Raw genomic sequence first — 23,675 nt, forward strand, 5'->3', positions numbered from 1 at the left:
AAAAGAAACTCATCAAATAAAATCACTAACCAGCCCAAACCAGATTTTTTTCTGCTGTGTTCCTGGGCAAGATGGTGCTGAGGAAAGTTCCAGAATCCAGCAAGAGGGTTAGGTGGGACCTGGGGCCTGATCAGGTGAGATTGAGAGCTATCCTCCTGGGAGTTTTGCTTGGTCCCTGCCCCCTGACATCTGGCCAATGGAAGGGACCTGGAACAGAGGAGAGGGTGCCAGGGAACAGAGGGGAGGGTGCCAGCTCCTAGAGTTGTCTGGGATGAAGGCTTAGATTTGAGATCACAGGGCTTGCACCTCCTGCCCCCCACTTCTAACCTGTTTCCTAGAAGCTACCCAGCAGGCACAAACCCTTTGAATAGAAGCAGTTGAACACAAGCCCAGGCAACCAGCTAGTGGGGCAGAGCTGTGAGCCCTTTCCAATTGCTTCTGTTTAAAGGTCTTGCACTTGCATTGCACCACCCAGCAGGTGAGCCCTTTAAATAGAAGCAGTTGAAAGGACTCACATCTCTGGCTTCCTAATATATGGTGGGGGGGGGGGAGCTGCAAGCCCTTTTAAGAGCTTTTATTTAAAGGGCTATCGTCTTCCGTGCCTGTCAGGCAACCCCTTGCCTAGCAGCTGGGAGAACACAAGAGCCCTTTAAATAGAAACAGCTGAAAGGGCTTGCGGCTCCCCACACCTTTAGTGTGTTGCCAGAGACACAGGATCCCTTTGAGCTGTTCCTATTTAAAGGACTCTCCTGTTCCCCCTGCTGCTAGGCAACACATTGCCTGACAAGCCAGGGAAGGTGCCAGCCATTTAAATAGAAGCACTTAAAAGGGCTTGCAGTTCCCCTAACCTCTAGCACTGTTGCTAAGGAGTTAGATTCAAGCCCTTTTAAGTGCTTCTATTTAGAAGGTGTTGAGCTTTCCCCAGGGAACAGGAGAGCCCTTTAAATAGAAACAGCTGAGAGGACTCTCAGCTCCCCTCACATCTAGCACATGTTGCCAGACTGAGAACCCCCTCAGCTGTTTCTGTTTAAAGGGTGCTCCTGTTCCTTGGGGAAGGTACAAGTCCTTTAAATAAAACAGCTGAAGGGGCTGGCATCTCTGGCTCCCTAGCAACACACTAAAGGTTCTGGGAGCTGAGAGCCCTCTCAGGTGTTTCTATTTAAAGGGCTGGTACCTTCCTCCCTCCCTCCCCCCCAGTAATGTGTTGCCTAGCAGCCACAGGGGAGGGACAGGTGCTAGGGAGCCAGAGATGCCAGCCCCTTCAGCTGTTTTATTTAAAGGGCTTGTACCTTACCACAGCTGCTAGGCAAGCTGCAGGGAAGATGTGAGCTCTTTAAATAAAATAAATTTGAAGGGCTCATGCCCCTCTTCTGCTCGGAGGCAAGGAACTACAGGGAGGGGTCTGAAAGTGCCTCAAGGGCCAGATCAAAGCCCTAGGCAGGCCGAATTCAGCCCGCTGAGAGGCTTTCGCCACCCCTGTTCTAAAGTCATCAAAGGAAGATCAAGAAAGACGCAAACCAGTCCAAAGATTGCCCTCATAATGAGAAACTCCCAGAAAGATCTGAATAACAATGGAGCTGCTTCAGGCAGTCAAGGCCTCCTCTGGATCTGTTTGATTGGGAGCCCCTCTCCCGTCCATCCTTTATCATTTATGCTGATAAACAGAATTCTGTGGGGGGTGGAGAGGCTAAGACAAGAATTAACTAGAATGCAGGCATCAGCATCCAGATGGTGATCTAGGCACTGAAATAGCCTTAGTCTATGACAACAACAGCATCCATCACCCACAATAGCTTATGGTAGTAGCAAGGGAGAGTACCATAAGTCACCACTACTGTAAAATCAAATGTAAATACAGTAATCCCATTTCTCCAACACATCTCATCAGGAAATATAAAATATCCAGGTTGAGCCCTTGTGGAGATCAGGGGGTTGGTCACATGTGTCTGCTGTACATGAGGCATAGAGCCTGAAGAAAGAATGAATGAATAGAAGACTTTGAAAATTTAGTCTTCAACATAGTTATTTGAGCTATTAGCACAGAGCTAAAATCCTGGTACTTTCACACATCCAAAGTCTAACCATATTTAATTTCACTGACACATCTTCAATCTTCCAAAGAGAACAATTCATTCTAGCTAAAAAAAATCACATCTACCCTTCCAGTCAAGTCAGTTCTTCCACTTTCCCCTCAGACCCTTCTCCCCTCCATCTTTTTGAATGACAGTCCTCCCTTCTGCTGCTGCCAGCTGTGCTTGCCTGGGTACAGAGAAGGCCCTAGGATTCCCTGCTTCTTTTACTTCACTTGGGACTTCTGGATCCTTACCCATTAGCCACAACCCTGTGAAAGCAGCCGGGCTCTGGTTGTCCCTTTTCTTTTAAAAGAGCAGAAACACTTGCTTAGTCAGTCAGTCTTCTCCTGTGAGCCTTTTCCAGTGTGGAACCACCACAGCTTTTGCAGCTTCTGTGAACTGGTCCTGATGCAGAAAGCCCTATACAGCAGATGAAGCAATCTGGGATGGAGGCCATCCAGAACTGGCTCAAGCTTCTCTGACCTATGCTCACTCAAAATAAAAGTCAAACTAGACCAATGCCTGAGGTGTTCCCACCCAGAGCCCCAAGTTCCCCCTTTCCCTGCTGGACCCTGGAGTTTGTATAGCATGTCATGGGAGGCACCCCAAAAAAAGGTTGGGAACACCTTCACTATGGTAAAACTTAATTCTTCTTTGAAGACTGTCCCCGTGGGTGTTCCACTGTAGATGTTTCAGCACCTGTGCTTATAGCTGGAGATTTATAGCAGCAGTACCCAGGGCAGTGGTGCACCAGCAATGCCATCTCATGGCATTGTGAGCATTCAGCCATCAGCTGTCTCTCAGTTCCTTCTCTACTGCTCAAACAGCTCTCCTTGGGGAGGCACATGCCCCACAACAATGCCCCCACTGCAAAAAAAACAAGGCACGGAACCTCCAAGTCACTTCTCATGGAACAAAATACAGGACTATATAGCACTTTAAAGACTAACAAGATGGTTTATTAGATGATGAGCTTTCGTGGGCCAGACCCACTTCCTCAGATCAAATAGTGGAAGAAAATAGTCACAACCATATACACCAAAGGATACAATTAAAAAAATGAACACATATGAAAAGGACAAATCAAATTTCAGAACAGATGGGGGATTCAGGGGAGGGGGGGAGAAGGTAAATGTCTGTGAGCTAATGATATTAGAGGTGATAATTGGGGAAGCTATCTTTGTAATGGGTAAGATAACTAGAGTCTTTAAGACCCCGGCATAAAGTGTCAAATTTTAGCATGAATAACAATTCAGAGGATTCGCTTTCAAGTGTAGTCTTAAAAGGCTTTTGAAGCAGGATGCAGGTAATTAAGTCATTGAGACAGTGTCCTTTCTGGTTGAAATGGCAAGAAACTGTTTTTTCTTTGTGATCCTGTCTAATATCTGTTTTGTGGGCATTGATCCTTTGGCGAAGTGTCTGAGACGTTTGTCCAGTGTACATAGCAGACAGACACTTTCGGCACATGATAGCATAAATTATATTTCTGGATGGGCAGGAATATGTGTTCTTGATCTTATAACTCACTTGGTTAGGTCCAATAATGGTATCAGCAGAGTGAATATGTGGACAAAGCTGGCAATGGGGTTTGTTGCAAGGGAAGGTACCAGAGTTGGTATTAGTGTGGTATGTCCTGTGGTTGTTGGTAAGAATCATCTTGAGGTTAGGTGGATGTCTATAAGAGACTATGGGTCTGTCTCCCAGAGCCTCTTGGAGTTTAGTATCCTGTTCCAGTATAGGCTGTAGTTTATTGACAATGTGTTGGACAGGTTTAAGTTGGGGGCTGTAGGTGATGACAAGTGGTGTTCTAATGTTGGTTTTCTTGGGTCTGTCTTGAAGTAGATGGTTTCTAGGTATTCGTCTGGCTCTTTCAATTTGCTTTTTTATTTCTCCAGGTGGGTAGTTGAGGTTTATAAATGCTTGGTAGAGATCCTGAAGTTTCTGGTCTCTGTCAGTGGGATTAGAGCAGATGGGGTTGTATCGAAGGGCTTGGCTATAGATGATGGATCATATGGTGTGTTCTGGATAGGAGCTGGAAGCATGTAAGTAACTGTATGAGTCAGTGGGTTTTCTGTAGACGGTGGTGTCTAATTTTCCATTGTTGATTTGTACTGTGGTGTCCAGGAAATGGATCTCTCGTGTAGAATGGTCCAGGCTGAGGTTGATGGTGGGGTGTAAGTTGTTGAAATCTCTGTGGAATGTCTCCAGTGTTTCTTGGCCATGCGTCCAGCTCATAAAGATGTCATCGATGTAGCGTAAGTAGAGAAGAGGTAAAAGGGGACGGGAGTTGAGGAAACGTTGTTCTAGGTCAGCCGTAAAGATATTAGCATACTGTGGGGCCATGCGTGTACCCATGGCTGTGCCGCTGATCTGGAGGTATATTTGTTCTCAAACAGGAAATAATTATCGGTGAGAACAAAGTTACATAGGTCTGCTATCAGGTTGGCAGTGGTGTCCTCTGGGATAGTGTTTCTAATTGCTTGTAATCCTTCTTCATGTGGGATGTTGGTGGTCTGGCCCACGAAAGCTCATCATCTAATAAATCATCTTCTTAGTCTTTAAGTGCTACATAGTCCTGTATTTTGTTTCAGCTACACCAGACTAACATGGCTACATTACTATCACTTCTCATGGAAAAATTGCTTAGACTAGGCGTTCTCAAACTTTGTGATACCACAACCCTCTAAAATGCTAAATGAATTTGTATGACCCCCCCCCCCCCACCCTCACTGCTCCAAAGTTAAGCAAAAAAAAAAGAGGGGGGAGCCAAAGTTCTTAAGCAAAAGTTGCACCACTTTGTCCAGTTTGGGACGCACACTAACTGCCAATGCACCCAACCCTCCCCCTGAGTCCCCAGTCTTACCATCCCAATGCACTCACCCCTGCCTCAGAGCCAGGACCCCTTAGCGCCCCCAAATCCCAGTGCACTACCCCCTCCAACCAGGCATCCTCAGTGTCGGGAGCCCCACTCCAATCAAACCTCCCCCCTTACTCCCTCCCTGCCCCGCAGAGCCAGACATGAAGGAACAATCTTACTTTTAAAGTGGCTTCTCCTGCTGCCCAGACCGGCTGCCTCAGCTCGCAGCTTGTAGAGGAGGCATCACGTGGCCAGCTGCCAGTCTCTGGTCACGTGGGCCAGAGCAGCGCGCGCTCCACTCCCACCCAGCCCGGCGCCCCCGTAGCGTGGCACCCGGCAACTGCCCCCTCCTGCCCCCCCTTCACTAGACTCTGCGGCACTTCTCACTCCCCCGCCCCCATCAGACGCAGCAGGGGTCCGAATAAAAACCGGACACCTGGCAACTGAGATGCCGGGGCAAGACAAATTTTTGCATTTTAAAAAAAACAGTCCAGGTGCCAACCCCCTATAAGTGCTCACGACCCCCCAGGGGTTCGTGACCCACAGTTTGAGAAACGCTGGCTTAGACCATCCTCACAACTGGAGTCTCACACTCCACCTCCACAACATTCCCTGGCAGCAGCCTTGGATTAGAGTCCCCTTTTCATTCATCCTGACTGAAAAGCTCACTAAACAGAAGTGACAGTAAGTGACCAGCCTTCAAAGAAACTGTCTCCCAGGGCAAAATCTGCCTCTGTACCTATGGCAGCATCCTCATTGGCGCACCAGGTATTTCTGGTACAGACAAATCCTGAGGGGATAAGGAAACAACAATCAAACCCTTCATTTGACTCTAAAACTCAGAGCAAACCGCCCACCCTGGCACTGACAGCAACACAGGTGGCCACAAAGTCAATATAGGAGGAGGCTTTCAAACAACCTTCTTTGCTCACATCACTGGCAATGACCGCCCCATACCAACTGATTTTCATGGTACCACACCCACTAACCTCCCATGCAGGGCTCACCATAAGCTTTGTACCAGGCACTCCAGCCAGCTGTGTTCCTCCTTTTTCTATTGATGAAAAAGACAAGGAAGTAATTAGTTTTTCACCTCATCACTTCTTTCTAAAACCGGTGCCACAATTACAACCATCACAGCTACCAGGACAAGCATGGAAGCCATTTCCCTGGCTTCCACCCATTCCTCTGCCCACAGCTTGGCCAGTCTGAGACCCATGGAGCCCAACAGTCTGCTCCTTACAATACCCTAGGCAACACACTTCCAGCCTCAGTTGCCATCCATTCAGCCCACCTCTGAAGCACCACAAGATGACACGGCTGAGAGAGGATGCTCCTGAGGATGCACTGTGGCTCCCACATACTTCCCATCATCACCAAATAAGACAATCATGCCTCCACCCCCGCCACAGGAGATGATTTCAAAACTTTTCAAGACCTCTTTTAGAGGGTGGCAGATTCATTGGACATTTATTTCACTGTCCGAATTTCCTGAAACCCAACACAAGGTTAACAGACATCTTTAAGGCATCTCCATCAGCCAAAATCGTCTTGCCAATCAGCAAGGCCATAATGGATCCAGCAAAAATAGTGTGGCAATCTCCAGCCACCATTCTGCCCTCCTCCAAAAAAGTGGATCGCAAATATATGTCCCAGCCAAGGGAGAGGAGTTTCTATTCTCCCATCCTCCTCTGAACTCCCTAGTCATGGACATGGTACGTCATAGAGGCAAATAAACCCAGTACAAAACAATATCATATGACAAGGGCTAGAAAAAAATGGATATCTTTGGCAGGAAATCATCCTCATCTGCTTCCTCATAGTTTTACATTGTCAACTATTTGGACTTCCTGGCAAAATAAATGTATAATCTTTTGAAAAATTGAGATCCTTTATTGAACAATTACCAAGGATACATAAGACCAATATAAAGCAAGCATAGCAGAGGGATTCCTCATAGCCAAAATGGCATTACAGGCATCTCTTGACTTTACTGACATTACAACCAGGTCCTGGGCAAAGGCAGTTATGTGCAGAACATTGTAGCTATATCTCTTCAGCTTCCCTAAGGAGACTACAAACAACAGTTGAGGATCTCCCATGCTGAGAGTATCAAAGCCACCCTATATATTTTACAGAATTCCCAAGAATACCCATGGATCCTGCCTTATTCCCAACAGCAACAGGCTTATGAACACTGCCACAGACAAATCGACATCACAAGCAATAAAATCAAGACCAGATGATAGCATCCCAACCTTTCACCTCCCACCAGTCATTTTGAAATGTTGTTCAAGAGTTCAATATGTACAGACACTATCGGAATGCCAACATTACAGTCTACCCTTACAGACTGCCTTCTTCCCTACTACTCTGTCTCGAACAATATCACAACAGACAAGTGGGCGCTGGAAATAAACCTCCAAGGCTACTTTATCCCCTTTCTTTCTACCCCACCTATCCAACCTCCTTCCCCATCTCTGTTCCGGGACCCTTCCCACAAGACCTTCTTCAACAAGGCGAAATAAAGGAAATCCCTTCACAATACAAGGGAACAGTATTTTCTTACCTCAAAAGAGAGATGGGGTTAAGGCTTTTCTTGGACTTACATCAATTGAACAAGTTTGTAAAGAAACAACACTTCAGGATGAGAATGTTGGCATATTTAATTATCATAGAATCATAGAGCTGAAAAAGGCCTCAGGAAGTCATCAAGTCTAGCCCCCTGCCGAAGGCAGGACCAATCCCAACTAAATCAACCCAGGTAGGGCTTTGTCGAGCCAAGACTTAAAAACCTCTAGGGATGGAGATTCCACCACCTCACTAGGTAACCCATTCCAGTGCTTCACCACCCTCATAGTGAAATAGTTTTTCCTAATATCCAACCTAGACCTCTCTCATTGTAACTTGAGACCATTGCACCTCGTTCTGCCATCTGTCACTACTGTGAACAGCCTTTCTCCATCTTCTTTGGAACCTCTCTTCAGGAAGTTGAAGGTTGCTATCAAATCCCTCCTCACCCTTCTCTTCTGCAGACTAAAACCCAAATCCCTCAATCTCTCCTCATAGGTCATGCTCTCCAGCACCCTAAACATTTTGGTTGCCCTCCGCTGGCCCCTCTCCAATGTGTCCACATCCTTTCTATAGTGGGGGGCCCGGAACTGGACACAGTACTCCAGATGTGGCCTCACCAGAGCCAAATAAAGGGGAATAACCACTTCTCTGAATCTGCTGGCAATGCTCCTTCTAATGCACCCTAGTATGTCATTAGCCTTCTTGGCTACAGGGGCACTCTGTTGACTCCTATCTAGCTTCTCATGCACTGTAATCCCCAGGTCCTTTTCCGCAGAACTGCTACTTAGCTAGTCAGTCCCCAGCCCATAACAGTGCTTGGGATTCTTCCATCCCAAGTGCAGGACTCTACACTTGCATTGTTGAACCTCATCAGATCTCTTTTGGCCCAAACCTCTAATCTGTCCAGGTCACGCTGGACCCTATCTCTGCCCTCCAGCATATCTACCTCTCCCCCTAGCTTAGTGTCATCTGCAAACTTGCTAAGAGTGAAATCCATCCCCTCATCCAGGTAATTAATAAAGATGTTGAACAAAACCAGTCCAAGAACAGATCCTTGGGGCACTCCACTAGAAACCGTCCGCCAACCTGACATCGAGCCGTTAATCACTACCTGTTGGGCCTGGCATGGTAGCCAGCTTTCTATCCATCTTACAGTCAATTTATCCAATTCATATTCCCTTAACTTGTTGTCAAGAATAATGTGGGGGACCGTATCAAAAGCTTTGCTAACGTCAAGGTGTATCACATCCACTGACTTTCCCATATCCACAGACCCAGTTACCTCATGATAGAAGCTAATCAGATTGGTCAGGCACGACTTGCCCTTCGTGAATCCATGTATTCCAGCACTACAAATAAGACTGGCCTTCGTCCCTCAACTTACAGGATGCATAGTTTCATATTACAATCTGCCTGGCTCACAGGAGATTTTTACACTTTGTCCTCCACAACCACCACTATCAATATCATGTGCTACAGTTTGGTGTAGGTAGCAGTCGCTCGTCTTTGGAAATGAGTTATTTCTCCATCTAGATGATTGCATCATAACTGCTGCAACCCTTCAAAAGGCACTGCTAAGCACAAATATCTCAGTCAATCTCTTGGCTTCCAAATAAAGGAGCAAAAGTCACACCTCTTCCCTACACAATTGGAATTCATTGGGCCAGACTGGATTGCATACAAGAACAAGTCAAACTGCCACATCATCACTTTGTGGCACTGACCACTCTTGCCACAGCTGTTGTCATCAGCCAGACAATGCCTGCAACTTCTTGGATGTATGTCAGCAACCACATTCCACTGTTAAAAACACCAGGCTGTGTATGTGATGCCTCTAAAGATGGCTGCACACTTGCTTTATCTCCTACCAGCATCTCTTACACAAGTCCATCAACATACTGACTAGTCTCAAACACACCCTCAAGTGGCAGTTACAGCCCCACAACCTACATACTGGGGTGCCATTCCAACAGATGGCTCCTATACTAATGCTCACTACAGATGCCTCTCTTGAGGGATGGGGCATGCTCCTCAACAACCACACCATTCAGGGCTGATGGAAACCTCATCACAAACAAACTTACTTGAACTCGAGCAGTGAGACACACCCATGAGGACTTTCTCCCAATCATCTACAACAGGGGTCTCCAAACTTTTCAGCCCGAGGGCCGCATTAACTATCAAACAGCAGTTCGGGGGCCGACTACACACTTGAGGTCCAAATAAAAAACAATCAAAACATGGATGTTGTTTTTAATTATTTATTTAATATTATTTTATTCAGTTATTATTTAATAACACATTGATACACTACACATGAACACCTGTATTAGTGTGAATGGTGAAATTGTTTCCTGGATGCCAAAATAGCAGACATTTCTGGCTTTAGATTTGTTGTCCCTAACATCAACAGTGACCTGAGATTATCATCGGACAAGTTTGTTCTCAAATTGTTCTTCACATATTTCATTCTTGAAAATGTTTGTTCACACAGGTATGTTGTTCCAAAGATTGAAAGGTACCTTGATGCAAAAGTTTTGACATTAGGAAAGTCTTCCTTGGGCAAAAACTGGTAAAAACCCACCAGTCCTATTTTGAACTTGTCCCTAAGGAGGTCATTTGCTTGCAATTCAATGACTTCCAGCTGCAGTTCATCTGGGCAACTGGCCACATCTGCTTCAAATGGGTTTTGAAACAATCTCACTTCTTCTGCCTTTGAATCCAAGTCAGAAAACCGCTGCTGAAACTGCAGCTGGAGGTCTTTGATGATCTCACATGCAAATGACGTGGGGAACTCAGCTGTTGCTTCAGCCATGAAGACCTTGCACTGCTGAAAGTGCGTCAAGTTGTTGGCCTGTACTTGTTCCAAAAACAAGACAAGTTTGGATCTGAAGGCCTTTAGGTGGGTGTATAGATCAGAAACTAGATTTTGCTCTCCTTGTAGTTTTAGGTTCAGAAAATTTAAATGACTAGTTATGTCTGCAGCAAAAGCCAATTTCCATACCCACTCTTCATCAGACAGTAATGGCTGTGGCTTGCCTTTACTTTCCAGGAAGTCACCTATTTCCTTTCTTAACTTAAATACTCTGCTCAGAACTTTCTCACAACTTAGCCATCTTACTGCTGTGTAATATGGTAAATCTTGTGATTCTGTGTCTGTATCTTTCAACATGTCTCTGAACTGTCTATGGTTGAGCCCATGTGACCTTATTAAATTCACCATCTTCACCACAGGATTCAGTACACTGCTAATGTCCACATATTTAGCACACAAAGCTTGCTGGTGAACATTGGTTGTATAATGTTTTTCTCATTACACATCTGCTTCACTTGTCCAACCAAGCCTTTCTTTATGCCACTCATGTTCTTTCCTCCATCAACAGTCAGGCAACTGAGGTTAGTCCAGTCCAAGTTATAATCAGCAAATGTTTTTTTCAACTCATTGAATATATCCTCTCCGGTAACAGTGCCATACATGCTATGTAGGGAAGCCAGCTCTTGTGTTATGTTCATGTCTTCATCCACACCTCTAATGAACACAAGCAGTTGAGAGGTGGAGCAGCTGTCCAGCGATTCATCCATTGCAATTGAAAAATGGCGAAACTTGCTTGCATTTTTCGCTATTTGAGTCACAATGTTTTCACCCATGTCTGCAACACGGCGGGCAATGGTATTCGCACCCAAAGCTACGTTTTCAAATTGTTTTGACTTTTCTGGGCAAAGTTCCTCAGCCACTTCCAACAAACATTCCTTCACTACTTCACCATCTGTAAAGGGTTTGCCACTTTTAGCCAGGACGTAGGCAACTTTATAACTGGCCTTAGTTAAGGATTCATTTTCATTTGAGGATTTACTGAACAATGTCCTCTGAGATGTGAGTTGATTTTGTAATTTAGAAAATTTTTCGGCACGGACTTTACCCTTCAACTGTACATATTTCTCCTGATGTTTGCTTTGATGATGACGGCGCAGGTTGTATTCTTTCATCACAGCCACGGTTTCGTTGCAAATCACACACAATGCTTTCTCGCCGGATTTGATGAAGAAGTATTTCAAACTCCATTCTTCTTGAAATTGCCGACACTCATCGTCTATTTTTCTTTTCCTCTTCTCGGCCATCGCTGGGCACTAAAATAAAGTGAATTCAACGTGAATAAATAATGAAACTGAAAGTATCTTGCACACAATATCGCTCAAAAAACCTGATTATGCGAACTAATTTTGTCGCAATAATAGCTGCAAATGACCCGAAACAATTTTTAAAAATTCTTATGATTTCTTAAGTTAAACTTACCTGAATATAGTGTGCAAATATATCCACTTATGGTAGAGAGATTGTTGCTTTTAATGTTTCCTCTTCAGAATATTCGCCTGCGAATCCGTTTCTCCTGGAAGGGGGGGGGCTTTTCCCCCTTCTCTCCCCTTCCTCTGCACGCTGTCCTCCCCTCCTGCTTGCCACCGCTCACTCCTTCCCCCCCCCGGGCGGAAGGGGTCACCTTTTTAAAGTTCCCGCCGGGGTTCACGTTCCCCCGCACGTCGCCGGGCGGGCGTTACCACCACCGCCCATCCTGCCCCCTGATTGGCCGGCTGCCCTGTCAGTCTGGGCGGGGGAACGCCGCCTGTGCTAACCCCAGCCCCCTGCGCCGTTTGCCGCTGCGCGGCCGCTTGTCAGAGGAGCGGCCCGCTTCTCCTGCCCCCTGATTGGCCGGCTGCCCTGTCAGTCTGGGCGGGGGAACGCAGCCCGTGCTAACCCCCGCCCCCTGCGCCGTTTGCCGCCGCGCGGCCGCTTGTCAGAGGAGCGGCCCGCATCTCCTGCCCCCTGATTGGCCGGCTGCCCTGTCAGTCTGGGCGGGGGAACGCCGCCCGTGCTAACCCCCGCCCCCTGCGCCGTTTGCCGCCGCGTGGCCGCTTGTCAGCGGAGCGGCCCGCTTCTCCTGCCCCGGCGCGGCGTGAGTACACGCCGCACAACCCCTAACAGGGCCCCCCCCCCGCGGCAAGAAGGGCCCGTTCGGCGGCACCCCAGGGACGGTCTCCACGGGCCGGATGAGAGGGCCTCGCGGGCCGGATGCGGCCCGCGGGCCGTAGTTTGGAGACCCCTGATCTACAAGACTGTTTTACATACATTGCTAGGGAGGGACATGTTCCTACCCTGTATGTGTGGAATCTGTCAATCTGTAGCAATGTAGACAAATGGACACGTCTGCATCTTACCTCCCAAGTCAGCAGAACATTATCGCAGTCTACCTAATCAGACATTTTTCACTTATGCATGAATGGGAGATACATCCACAAGTGTTCAACATGTATTCCAATACTGAAGCTATCCAGCAATAAGACTTATTCATTGTTAAGACAAATCAGGTCAGTTGTCAGTCTGGAGGCTACAGCTTTATTTTCCAAAGATCACTGAAATCCAATTTGAAAAGAAAGCTGAATTTTGTAGTTAGAGAAGTGCGATAATGAAAACCACTGGAGAGTATCTTGCGAGGAGATGGAGAATGCCAAACAAAGGGTTCCTGCCCTGTGGGAAAGTCTATTTAAGCAATGAGAATCAATCAGTCTTTTGTCTTCAGCTAGCTTTTGAGACTGCCTAGCACACCCTAAGAGGACACAAAAAACTTTAAAGAAGTTGTAGACCCAAGTCAGATTAAAAGATCAGCTCTGATCTGAAACTTTTATCTGAAATAAGTTATTTAGGGTAAGAATTTGAATGTAGCAAGTTTCTTACTGGATTAGCTTCTATGATGACCAATCTGATTAGCTTCTATGATGAGATAACTGGCTCAGTGGCCATGGGGAAATCTGTGGATGTGACATACCTTGACTTTAGCAAAGCTTTTGATATGGTCTCCCACTATATTCTTGCTAGCAAGTTAAGGAAGTATGGATTGGATAAAGGACAAGATTGTGGGGCCCAACGGGTAGTTATCAACAATTCAATGTCTGGTTGGTGGTCGGTTTCAGGTAGAGTGCCCCAAAGATCGGTTCTAGGGATGGTTTTGGTCAACATCTTTATTAATGACCTGTATCATTGCACCCTCAGCAAATATGCAGGTGACACTAAGCTAGGAGGCTAGGTAGGGATAGGGTCCAGAATGACCCAGACAAATTGGAGGATTGAGCCAAAAGAAATCTGATGAGGTTCAACAAGGACAAGTATAGATGAAAGAATCCCAAGCATTGTTACAGGCTGGGAACTGACTGGCTAAGCAGCAGTTCTGCAGAAACTGGGGATTACAGTGGATGAGAAGTTGTATATGAATCAACAGGGAGCCAAGAAAGCCAGCAGCATATTGGGGTGTATTAGTAGGAGCATTTTCAGCAGATCTAGGGAAGTGATTATTCCACTTTATACAGCACTGGTGAGGCCACATCCAGAGTATTGCATCCAGTTCTGGGCCCGCAACTATAGAAAGGATGTGGATACGTTGGAAAGAGTCCAGTGGAGGGCAACCAAAATGATTAGGGGGCTGGAGCACGTGAGCTATGAGGAGAGGCTGAGGGATTTGTTTTTGTTTAGTCTGCAGAAGAGAAGTGAGGGAGGATTTAATAGCAGCCCTAAACTTCCTGAAGAGAGGTTTCAAAGAGGATGGAGAGAGGCTATTTTCAGTAGTGACGGATGGCAGAACAAGGCACAATGGTCTTTAGTTACAGTGGGGGAGGTCTAGGTTGGATATTAGGAAAAACTATTTCACTAGAAGGGTGGTGAAGCACTTGAATGGGTTACCTAGGGAGGTGGTGGAATCTCCATCCCTAGAGTTTAAGTCTTGGCTTGACAAAGCCCTGCCTGGGATGATTTAATTGGGTTTGGTCTTGCTTTGGGCAGGGGGCTTGACTCAATGACCTCCTGAGGTCTCTTACAGCCCTAGGATTTTATGATTCTATTATTAGAACTAGCTACGCATTTTTTATTTATTTTAATTTAGTAACTTACTATGATCTCTAACTGATTTCAGTTACAAGCACTTAAACCCTACACTTTGTACTTAACAAACAAAAAAAAAATTATCAAATCCAATGTAAATAATTGTTACCAGGAGAGATAGTGACAGCCATTGTGCATATCTTTTTGTCATTGATAAAAGCAGTTGACCTTATAAGGTTTCTCTAAATAAAACTTTTGGTCCCATTTGGTGGTTGAACTGTTAGAACTGAAGCCTCGTAGAGCTGAACTGGCTCAGTGTCTGTGCTGCTCTGCAGGAATCAGTCACCCCAGCTCTGTGCCTTGTCTAGCCCAGCAAGACAGATTTAATGGGGAGGGGGAGAACCTAGGGAGCAAGAAACCTGGCATCAGCGGCACGTTCAGCACACCAGGAGACAACTCTAAGTGAATTCCTGTGATTTCAACACATCACATACGTATTTCTCAATAGTCTTAAACCCAGTACAAGACAGACATATTGCCAAAAGCAGCATTGTTTCCACAACTGGTCATTTACACAATCTGTCCCTATGTTCTGCACCCCTCCCTGGGGTATATATTGGAGATTAAAAACAGGTATTTGCCAATTCCTCCCTGAGTTGACCTTGCTGCAATTTTAAGTGAACATAGCACAATAGAATGTATCTCACTCTTTGCACACCCAACCACAACATGATTTCTAAAAGGACTAAATAACATCTTTCCTTCAATAAAACAGCCACTTCTCTTATAGAATCTCAACATGGTCCTCTCAACCCTCACAGGGTAACCCTTTGAGCCTCTAGCCAACTGCTTCTTAATGCACATCTCAATGAAAGTTGCCTTTTTATTGCAGTTACAGCTGCCAGGAGAATCAGTGAAATAGCTACTCTAATAACTGATTCCCCCATATACAATTTTTCTAAAGGACCATCCTTAGACCACATCCTAAATTCCTCTCCAAAATCATATCATCGTTTCACCTTAACCAACTTATCTGTATTCACTCCAAAATCCCACACGGATACCAGAGTGTGCCTTCACACTTGGAACATGCACAGAGCACACACATTTTACCTAGGAAAGACAAAATCATTCAAAAAATCTCCTCAACTCTTTCTTTCCATTATGAAGCACACTAAAGGACAAGTCATTTACAATCAGAGACTCCTAATCACTTTGCATCCATCTCAGATACACTCAAAACAACATTCCCGCTCCTTCCTCCTTAACTGATGCTCTTCAAGATGGTTGTCCCTGTGGATGCTCCACGAGCCTCCCTCCTCCACTCCAAAGTAGTCTCGCTATCATTTCTCTGTTGTAGATCAGGAACACACTGTCTGATGGCACATGCTGGCTGAATGCTCACAATGCCACCAGTAGAGATGTAAGTAAATAGTTGATTAGTTGATAAGTCTAGGCTTATCGGGTAGTCGAATCAATATCTCGCATTTTCCTCCCCCACTTGCTGTCTCTATATGGGTATGTCTACACTACCCCGCTAGTTCGAACTAGCGGGGTAATGTATGCATACCGAATGTGCTAATGAAGCCCGGGATTTGAATTTCCCGGGCTTCATTAGCATAAAGCCGGCTCCGCCATTTTTAAAAGCCGGCTTGTTCGAACCCCGTGCCGCACGGCTACACGCGGCACGGGCTAGATAGTTCGAACTACGTAGTTGTTCCGAACTATCTGTACGCCTCGTGGAATGCCGCGCCGGGGCAGGAGAAGCGGGCCGCTCCGCTGACAAGTGGCCACGCAGCGGCAAACGGCGCAGGGGGCGGGGGTTAGCACGGGCGGCGTTCCCCCGCCCAGACTGACAGGGCAGCCGGCCAATCAGGGGGCAGGAGATGCGGGCCGCTCCTCTGACAAGCGGCCGCGCGGCGGCAAACGGCGCAGGGGGCGGGGGTTAGCACGGGCTGCGTTCCCCCGCCCAGACTGACAGGGCAGCCGGCCAATCAGGGGGCAGGAGAAGCGGGCCGCTCCTCTGACAAGCGGCCGCGCGGCGGCAAACGGCGCAGGGGGCGGGGGTTAGCACGGGCGGCGTTCCCCCGCCCAGACTGACAGGGCAGCCGGCCAATCAGGGGGCATGAGAAGCGGGCCGCTCCTCTGACAAGCGGCCGCGCGGCGGCAAACGGCGCAGGGGGCGGGGGTTAGCACGGGCGGCGTTCTCCCGCCCAGACTGACAGGGCAGCCGGCCAATCAGGGGGCAGGATGGGCGGTGGTGGTAACGCCTGCCCAGCGACGTGCGGGGGAACGTGAACCCCGGCGGGAACTTTAAAAAGGTGACCCTATGAGAGGCAGCAAGGTTGGGGGAAGCAGGGCTGGTGCTGGGGAAAGCTAGATTAAAAGCTGTTTCCCCCCCCCCCCCCCCCCAGCACCATCTCCATGGTGCCGCCTACCACCCTGCCCATGTTGATACCTCTGTAAGAAGCAGCAGCATGGGGAGGGGGACAGGAAAGGCTGATCTGGCAGCAGCCCCTGTCCATAGGGGGTCATAGTAGAGAACTGGAATCCTCAACGGACAGAGGCTGCTGCTGTGCAGCAGACCCATCCGCAGCTGGACCACTACAGACAGCAGCTGCATCGCCACAGCAGCCCCCAGCAGCTCCCCACAGCCACAGGTGCTGATGTTGGCTGGGCAGTCCTGGCTCTAGCTGGATCTGGTTCCAAACCCTGTTGTGGCTCTGCATTTTAAAAGGCAGTAGGAACCAGGGGGGCAGGCTGCCCGGCTCCGACTGCCTTTTAAATTGCATAGCCACAATGGGGTTTGGTCCATTGGGGTTTGAGCCGAAACTGAGCCAGCGGCCTTCCCCTATCGACTAATCAAGTAGTTGATTAGAATTTTTATTGACTACTCAATTAGTATAATAAGCTCACTTTAGCATCCCTAGTCACAAGACGCGTGTCGCACGCACGCGCCAGAGTATTGCTCCTGTAAATCTCTAGCTATAAGCACGGGCTACCAAAGCACCTGCAGTGCAATATGGACAGGAACTATCTCGAACATCCATTACTGCAAAAGGTGAGTAACCTCCTCTTACAGTGTTTAGTGTGCTCAGTTGGTATATTGAGAGGCAGAGAGGGTGATACACTTTTATTGAACTTTATTGTCAAGTTTCCTGAATTATGAAGTGAATATTCATTTTTACCTGTATTGATAGGTACAAGTCTAGACTACAAGTAAATGGGAAAAAATTAATAAAAACAAAACAAAGAAAGCCTTTCTTTAAAAGTCTGTAGGATTTCAGTTATTTAGTAAACTGAAAGCTGTACCTGAAAGTAGACAAACAAGCTGATATAATGAAGTTCCAATACTCACCCATTTATTTGAAAGAAGATATTGCTTTTTAAGAATTAAATTTTTGAAAGATAATTTTCCTTCTACACTGTATTTTAATAGTATCACCAAAGATTGCTTAGAGAGTTGTCAGTAGTCTTCACATGGTATTTAAAAAGGAGAAAGGTATCCTAGTGACAGATGGTAAAGGCAAAAAAGGCCAGAAAGAAGTTAGACAGAACCCTAAAGATTTGTCCCCAACTTGACTCCTGTCAAACTGTCTCTCTGACAAGAATGTTTTTTCCTCCAGTTGTAGGAACACTGTCCTCCAGGGGCTGAATAGCTTTCATCATTGCTTGCTTTTGAAGAGGAAGTTGTTGGACATATGCCAGATTAAGCTGCAAATAGGATAGATTGAAATGCCATGGAAGAGTGCCAGCCTGCACTTTAACCTGACAATACTTGACTTAAGTTTTCATGTTGTGATAAGAAAGGGCAGTGTTTCCTTGCATCGTGAACACTGGTGTCATGCAGTTGTTTCAAGTATTATTTAATTCTAGTGTGAAAACTTCTTTTGATGTTGGGGATTTCTAATTGGGAAAGAAGACTACACTCAAAGAAAAGGTTATAAACCTGGCTTTTTTTAGTTTATTTTTAAAAAGACTTTTGAAATGCTGGGTAATTATCTGGATATATCATATAATCAGGTCATCTACATTAGACTTTAATTTATGCGTCTCAAACAAATCACATGACATATTTGTGATTCTGTTATTCCACCAAGTGGTAGAGATGGAAACAGAAGTAGTCCTTCTCACTTCTAATGGAAGATTATTTCCGATGGCATGTTTTTAGTGCTTACCCCAGTTTAATTTTATATGTCCCAAAAATGTGACCAGTTTCCTGAATTGCGTAAGGACTGCTACGACGCATTTACTAGAGAAGAGCATGGGAGATAGTCTGTGACCAGGCCAGTGTTGCAATATTCAACCTGTGTATTGCCCTGCATTCTAACTTTGCCCCAACTTGTCCTTCTTCTAGTGCAGGTATCAGTAGCCTATGGCTGCGAGTCAAATATAGCTCTCTAGAAGGGTCACATATGGCTCTTCTGGAGTCCCAATTCAGCCCCCCCTCCCTTACTCCTCCCTCAGCAAGGAGCCCGTGCTAGCATGGCCCTCCGCAAGACTGGAGCGCCAGCACCGGCTTCCTGAGGGGGGGCCTGAGGCTCCAGCCGGGACCCGACATGCAGGGAACAAGTGGAACAATGCATTGCTCTTTTCCTTCCCTTCGCATGTGGGAAACAAGTAGCCAGAATGGCTCCATGCACGCTGCCCTTTTTTGTCTCTCCGGGAAACACTTCCCTGAGGTTTCCCCTGCAATTCCTTCCTGGAGGCTCCTGGGGAATGGTAGCAGCAGCTGTGTTACATGGTGCCAACCATGCGGTGTGCAGATAAGTGCCCTCCATCCTCTCATGCCCAAACTCCTATCCCCTTACTCACCCTCCTGGCCAGACAGCCCCTTCCCCAAGCCAGAATTGCCCCTGCCTCCCTGGCCAGTATCCCTCTCGCCCCACCCCCGCCCCAAATCCTCCCCTGCATTCCTTCTGCCTCCCTGACCAGAATCCCCCCTGCCCCAAGCTCCCTGGCCAAAATCCTCCCTATTCCCAGCCCCCTGACCAGACACCTCCTACCTTCCCCCCAGACAGAATCCTCCATCTGCCCTCCCTACCATCTCCCCCACCCCCTGCCCGGGCCACGTATCCAGCCTCCTGCCCCCTTGCCCAGGCAGCCTGCCCCCTGGCCAGACCTCACCCCCTCTTATATCCTACCACCTCCCGCATAGATCCTGCACTCCCATCCCTGTCCTGTACCCTTCATTTTTGGCCCCAACCCAGCACCTAGGGGGGGTCCACAAAATCCACTAACCCTGGAACCCCAGATGAGTAAATCTGGCCTGCGGCCTTGAACCTCAGTCCTCCCTGCCCCTTCCCCCACTACAGTGGTGGAGCACCAGAGGAGTGAGGTGTTTCAGGTGGAGGCCACATCAGTGAAGGTTAGGTGTTTTGGGGGAGGTTTTGTTTTGTTTTGTTTTCTGATTGATTGTGTCAGTGGCCCCTGACCCCAAAAAAGCTCCCCACTCCTGCCATAAATCAAGACAATGTTGAAACATTTTGTATTGGGCATAATATTTTACTCTATATAAAAATGAAGTCTGGCCAACAAGCCCACAATTTGGGCCCAGCCCCCATCTGACTGAAGTGTCATAACACTCCTGCACCCCTGCACACACCAACCGAGTCCATCATACACCTGATTCCCCCCCCCCCCCGCCCTGAGCCTCTCTCATTCCTAGTCCCCTGCACCTCTGCATCTCCACACACCCCAACCTGCTGCCCTGAGTTCATCATACACCAAATCTCCTGCCTTGAGTCCCTCGTACACCACAAAACAGTCTACTACACCCTCACATCACCAGCCCTCTGCCATAAGATTTACAGAAAATAGCCTGATTGCATGAATGAAGTTGGATTCGACCAATTATGATGTAAACGTCAAAGAAATGTGCAAAAAGATGCAGCAGCAGAAATTCCGTTAAATAAAGTTTGAGAGTACAAATGTTTAGTTTTCTTTATGCTATTATTAATCATTATGTCACTTATCAATGTTTCATTGTATATTTTCAGTCATGCAAATGAGCCTTCTTATGTGGCTCTTTGACCACTTGTTTGAATTTTGATGTAGTTTGGCGCTTTGGTTTGAAAAGGTTTCTGACCCCTGTCCTAGTCCTGTCCTAGTCCTGTCCTGGCTCCAAATAGGAAACACTAGAAGAAGCATGTGGCTCTTTCAGCAGTGATTTCTTGGCACAGATTGTGAAATGGTTCTGTATGAATAGATATGTGATTGGCAACAGGCAGCATTCTGCCTGCTCACAGCAGTCCAGGATTCAAATATTTATGTAGTGAGAGAGGGTTAGAGAAGTTTGGAAGCTGGGAGACTGTTCTGCAGCGGCATAAGGAGGAGAGAAAGGTGTAGATGGAAAAGTAGAGAAGACCTACAGAAGCAGGGTTAATTCCACTTCAGTGCCAGGGAGTGGACAAAAAATCAGTTCACTTTTCATGACTAGTGAGTAGTAATTTTAACTTTATAGTTTTGAGCTCATGTTCATTGTGTCGGATGCCATTTTTGGTCTAATTAAACAACCCTTAAAATTAGTAACTAGCTTTTTATTATTTTTGAATATTTTGTTATTGTTATTATAGATATAGTTTTAGAATCAGCTACTTTAAAGAAGATTTTTTAGGATTAGTGGTGAGAATAGTATACAACTAAAACTCAAGACTTGAAGAGTTATAAATATTGCTGGCATCTAGCATGTGACCATACTCTCTATATTGTAAATACCTCAGTTAAGTTGTTTTTAGCCCCATCCATACCTCCTCACCATATTTGCTGCATTTCTCTGGCCCAGTTTAATCTTAAATCTATCAATATGAAATAATCAAAACTGAAAACCGAGTGCATTACTATTGTTGAGTACAGGTTGGATCTCCCTGGTCCTGCACTCTCGAGACTTGACTGGTCCTGGATAAGGGAATTTGATGGACAGCAAGAGGTCCCCTGACACCAACACTTCAGCCCACTGCCCCTCCCCACTGCTGGTTCCTTCTGTCCAGCCAGGCTGCCTGCTGGCCAGCCTCAGCCCTAGCTCCACTACCTGCTGCGTGACATTTGGTCAGCCACACTGCTTCTGCCGGGCTGCTGTGACCACAGCAATTTTCCCCTCCTGGGCTGCTGTGGCTGCAGCCCCGGCCCTACTGCCAGAAGGCAGACAGACCCACACAGCCCAGGCAACTACAGACCACCCAGGATATTACAGCCCTGCTGCTAACTGGGCTGATGTAGCCCCAGCTTTGGTCCCAGTCCTATGGCCGGGTGGCAGGCAGCCCTGATAGTGCTCCATCGCCACCCAAATTGCCCAGGCACTGCTGCTGCTCTGGCTGCTGCAGCCCCCCCAGCACCAGATTTGTGGGGCTCCCAGCTGCTGGCCCTCCCAGTTAAGGGAGGTGCAACCTATATAATGTAATTATGTATTGCCAACATGTTCATTTCTAGAAGGACTTTGCTATCAACATTAGTGCCTGTGATGTGCACTTTGACAATTTTATTGATCTTAATAAAGTAGTGTGATAGTGGTGGTGGGTGATAGAATGAAAACCTTTTGATGTCCTGCACAATAGAAATTCCAATTCAGGGTTTTTTCTATAATCAGCAGTCCACAATGGAGAAGCATGCCAATTGTCAGAATTCTAGCTTACCTATGGCACAGAACTTATTTATCATCATGTTAAAAGCATATACTGTATATTCTGTTAGATATGTTCTGTGTTATTTTTTTATCCCTTTGTAATGTGCCCAAGCATCCTGTGAGGGGTCTCTCTTCAATTTGAAAGAGATATTGTGCTACCTCTTTATTGATTTCTTGAAACTTTTTAATTGAACTAGAAAGGATGGAAATCCAATGGATATGTTAAAATATAGAGGGGCTGGATTTTTGTTTGTACTTTGGCACCTTTAAACTACTCTGATGGTACAAAGGAACCTTAAAGTGAGAGTGAATATAATTTACTTTCTCTTTACAGCCCATTTACACTAGAAACTAGAAACTGAAATGAAATGGTTCCCTCTATTGTTTTCTTAACAGAATTACACATCAGTTAAAAGCAAAGTGTGGCATATTTCCTCATACAGTAAAACCCCTATTTTACAGCTCCGCAGTCCCCAATACATTTGTGAAGTGGAAGAGGTCATAAAATTAAACACCAGGCTCCATCTATACTGTCAGGTTTTTGCGGAAGAGGAAATGCAAATGATGCACTCATTAGCATTTCTCTTGCTCTTATTTGCATATTCTCTTCCAAGCCTTTTTGCTGAAGAGGTTTTTGGGGGAAAAAACGCAGTGTAGATGGGACCATTTTGCACAAAAAAACTCTCATTTTGAGGAGGGGAGGAATAAGTATTCTTGTGCAAAAGTGGGTTTTTTGCGCAAAATGGCCCAGTCTACAATGCGGTTTTTTCCTCAAAAACCTCTTCAGCAAAAAGGATTGGAAGAGAATATGCAAATGAGAGCACAAGAAATGCTAATGAACACTTCATTTGCTTTTCCTCTTCCACAAGAACGTGACAGTGTAGACAGAGCCTCAGTTACAGTAGGTGTAATACTGTGCATAGTATTGTACAGTAGTATTGTGCATTGTCACTTGTTTTTGTCCTTCTAAGCTTTGCAGAGTAGTTTCCAAGACACTGAAGGCATCAAAGTGTGAAAGAATGTTGACTTGTTCTTCATCTAAAATGATTTTTGTAACATGATACTAGTCCTCCTTTCTCCCTCTCCCCCAACCCTTCCAAATCAGGAAAGTGCTTCATATAAGTGGTCAGTTGTGAGATTGGTATATGTAAAAACTGAGCTACTGAGGCTGTTTCTGCATTTATATAGCAGATAGAAACTGCTATTTTTAAATAGAAAATTGATTATTTCACTCTGGAAATGTGTCCATGTATTAACTTCCGAGAGTTAAACCTTAAAATTAAATTAAAATTCCTAATTTTTTAATAGTGTCTCTGTTTGTTTTTTTGTTTCAGGATGTTGCCATATGGCTGTTTAGCAACAGGAGACCATTCTGGGCTTATTGAAGCTGTTTCTTCTTCAGAAACAATTGCAGATATTCAGCTAAATAGTAGTAATGTCGCTGCAGCTGCTGCGTTCAACAAAGATGCTCTCTTAAATTGGCTAAAGGAATACAATTTAGGGTAAATTTTAATGTGTTTTCCTTGTTTCTAACTTGTGTTACAATTTTTTTACATGACATTGTTTTGAGGATTAAGGGGAAAAATCCTAAATCCCATTTTAGGGTCCAATCTTGCAATGTACATCCAATCAGCATCCACAGAGAAACCTCCTTTCTGAGAAAAAGCCTCCTTCCCAGGAGTGGAG

The 23,675-nt window shown here is 46.1% G+C and overlaps 2 protein-coding genes across 7 annotated transcripts in view; one reads left to right on the top strand and one right to left on the bottom strand.

Annotated features, from left to right (window-relative positions):
- The window catches only part of PIK3CB (phosphatidylinositol-4,5-bisphosphate 3-kinase catalytic subunit beta), a 225,115-nt gene that overhangs the window by 167,865 nt on the left and 33,575 nt on the right, over nucleotides 1-23,675 (top strand). For all 6 annotated transcript variants that reach the window (XM_075937519.2, XM_075937524.2, XM_089780866.1 and 3 more), the window contains one exon: nucleotides 23,324-23,491. In XM_075937519.2, the coding sequence (XP_075793634.2) occupies nucleotides 23,324-23,491 (168 nt within the window). The remainder of the gene's footprint in view (nucleotides 1-23,323; nucleotides 23,492-23,675) is intronic.
- Nucleotides 9,746-11,816, bottom strand: LOC149523868 (general transcription factor II-I repeat domain-containing protein 2-like). Its single transcript, XM_089780867.1, has 2 exons — nucleotides 11,798-11,816; nucleotides 9,746-11,631 (listed from the first exon to the last, which is right to left on the bottom strand). The coding sequence occupies exon 2, from the start codon at nucleotides 11,620-11,622 to the stop codon at nucleotides 10,741-10,743; it is 882 nt and encodes a 293-aa protein (XP_089636993.1). The 5' UTR covers nucleotides 11,623-11,631; nucleotides 11,798-11,816; the 3' UTR covers nucleotides 9,746-10,740.

This window comes from Pelodiscus sinensis, chromosome 10, assembly GCF_052426305.1.
Source record: "Pelodiscus sinensis isolate ZL-2025 chromosome 10, ASM5242630v1, whole genome shotgun sequence".
In the NCBI taxonomy this organism is placed as follows: Eukaryota; Metazoa; Chordata; order Testudines; family Trionychidae; genus Pelodiscus; species Pelodiscus sinensis.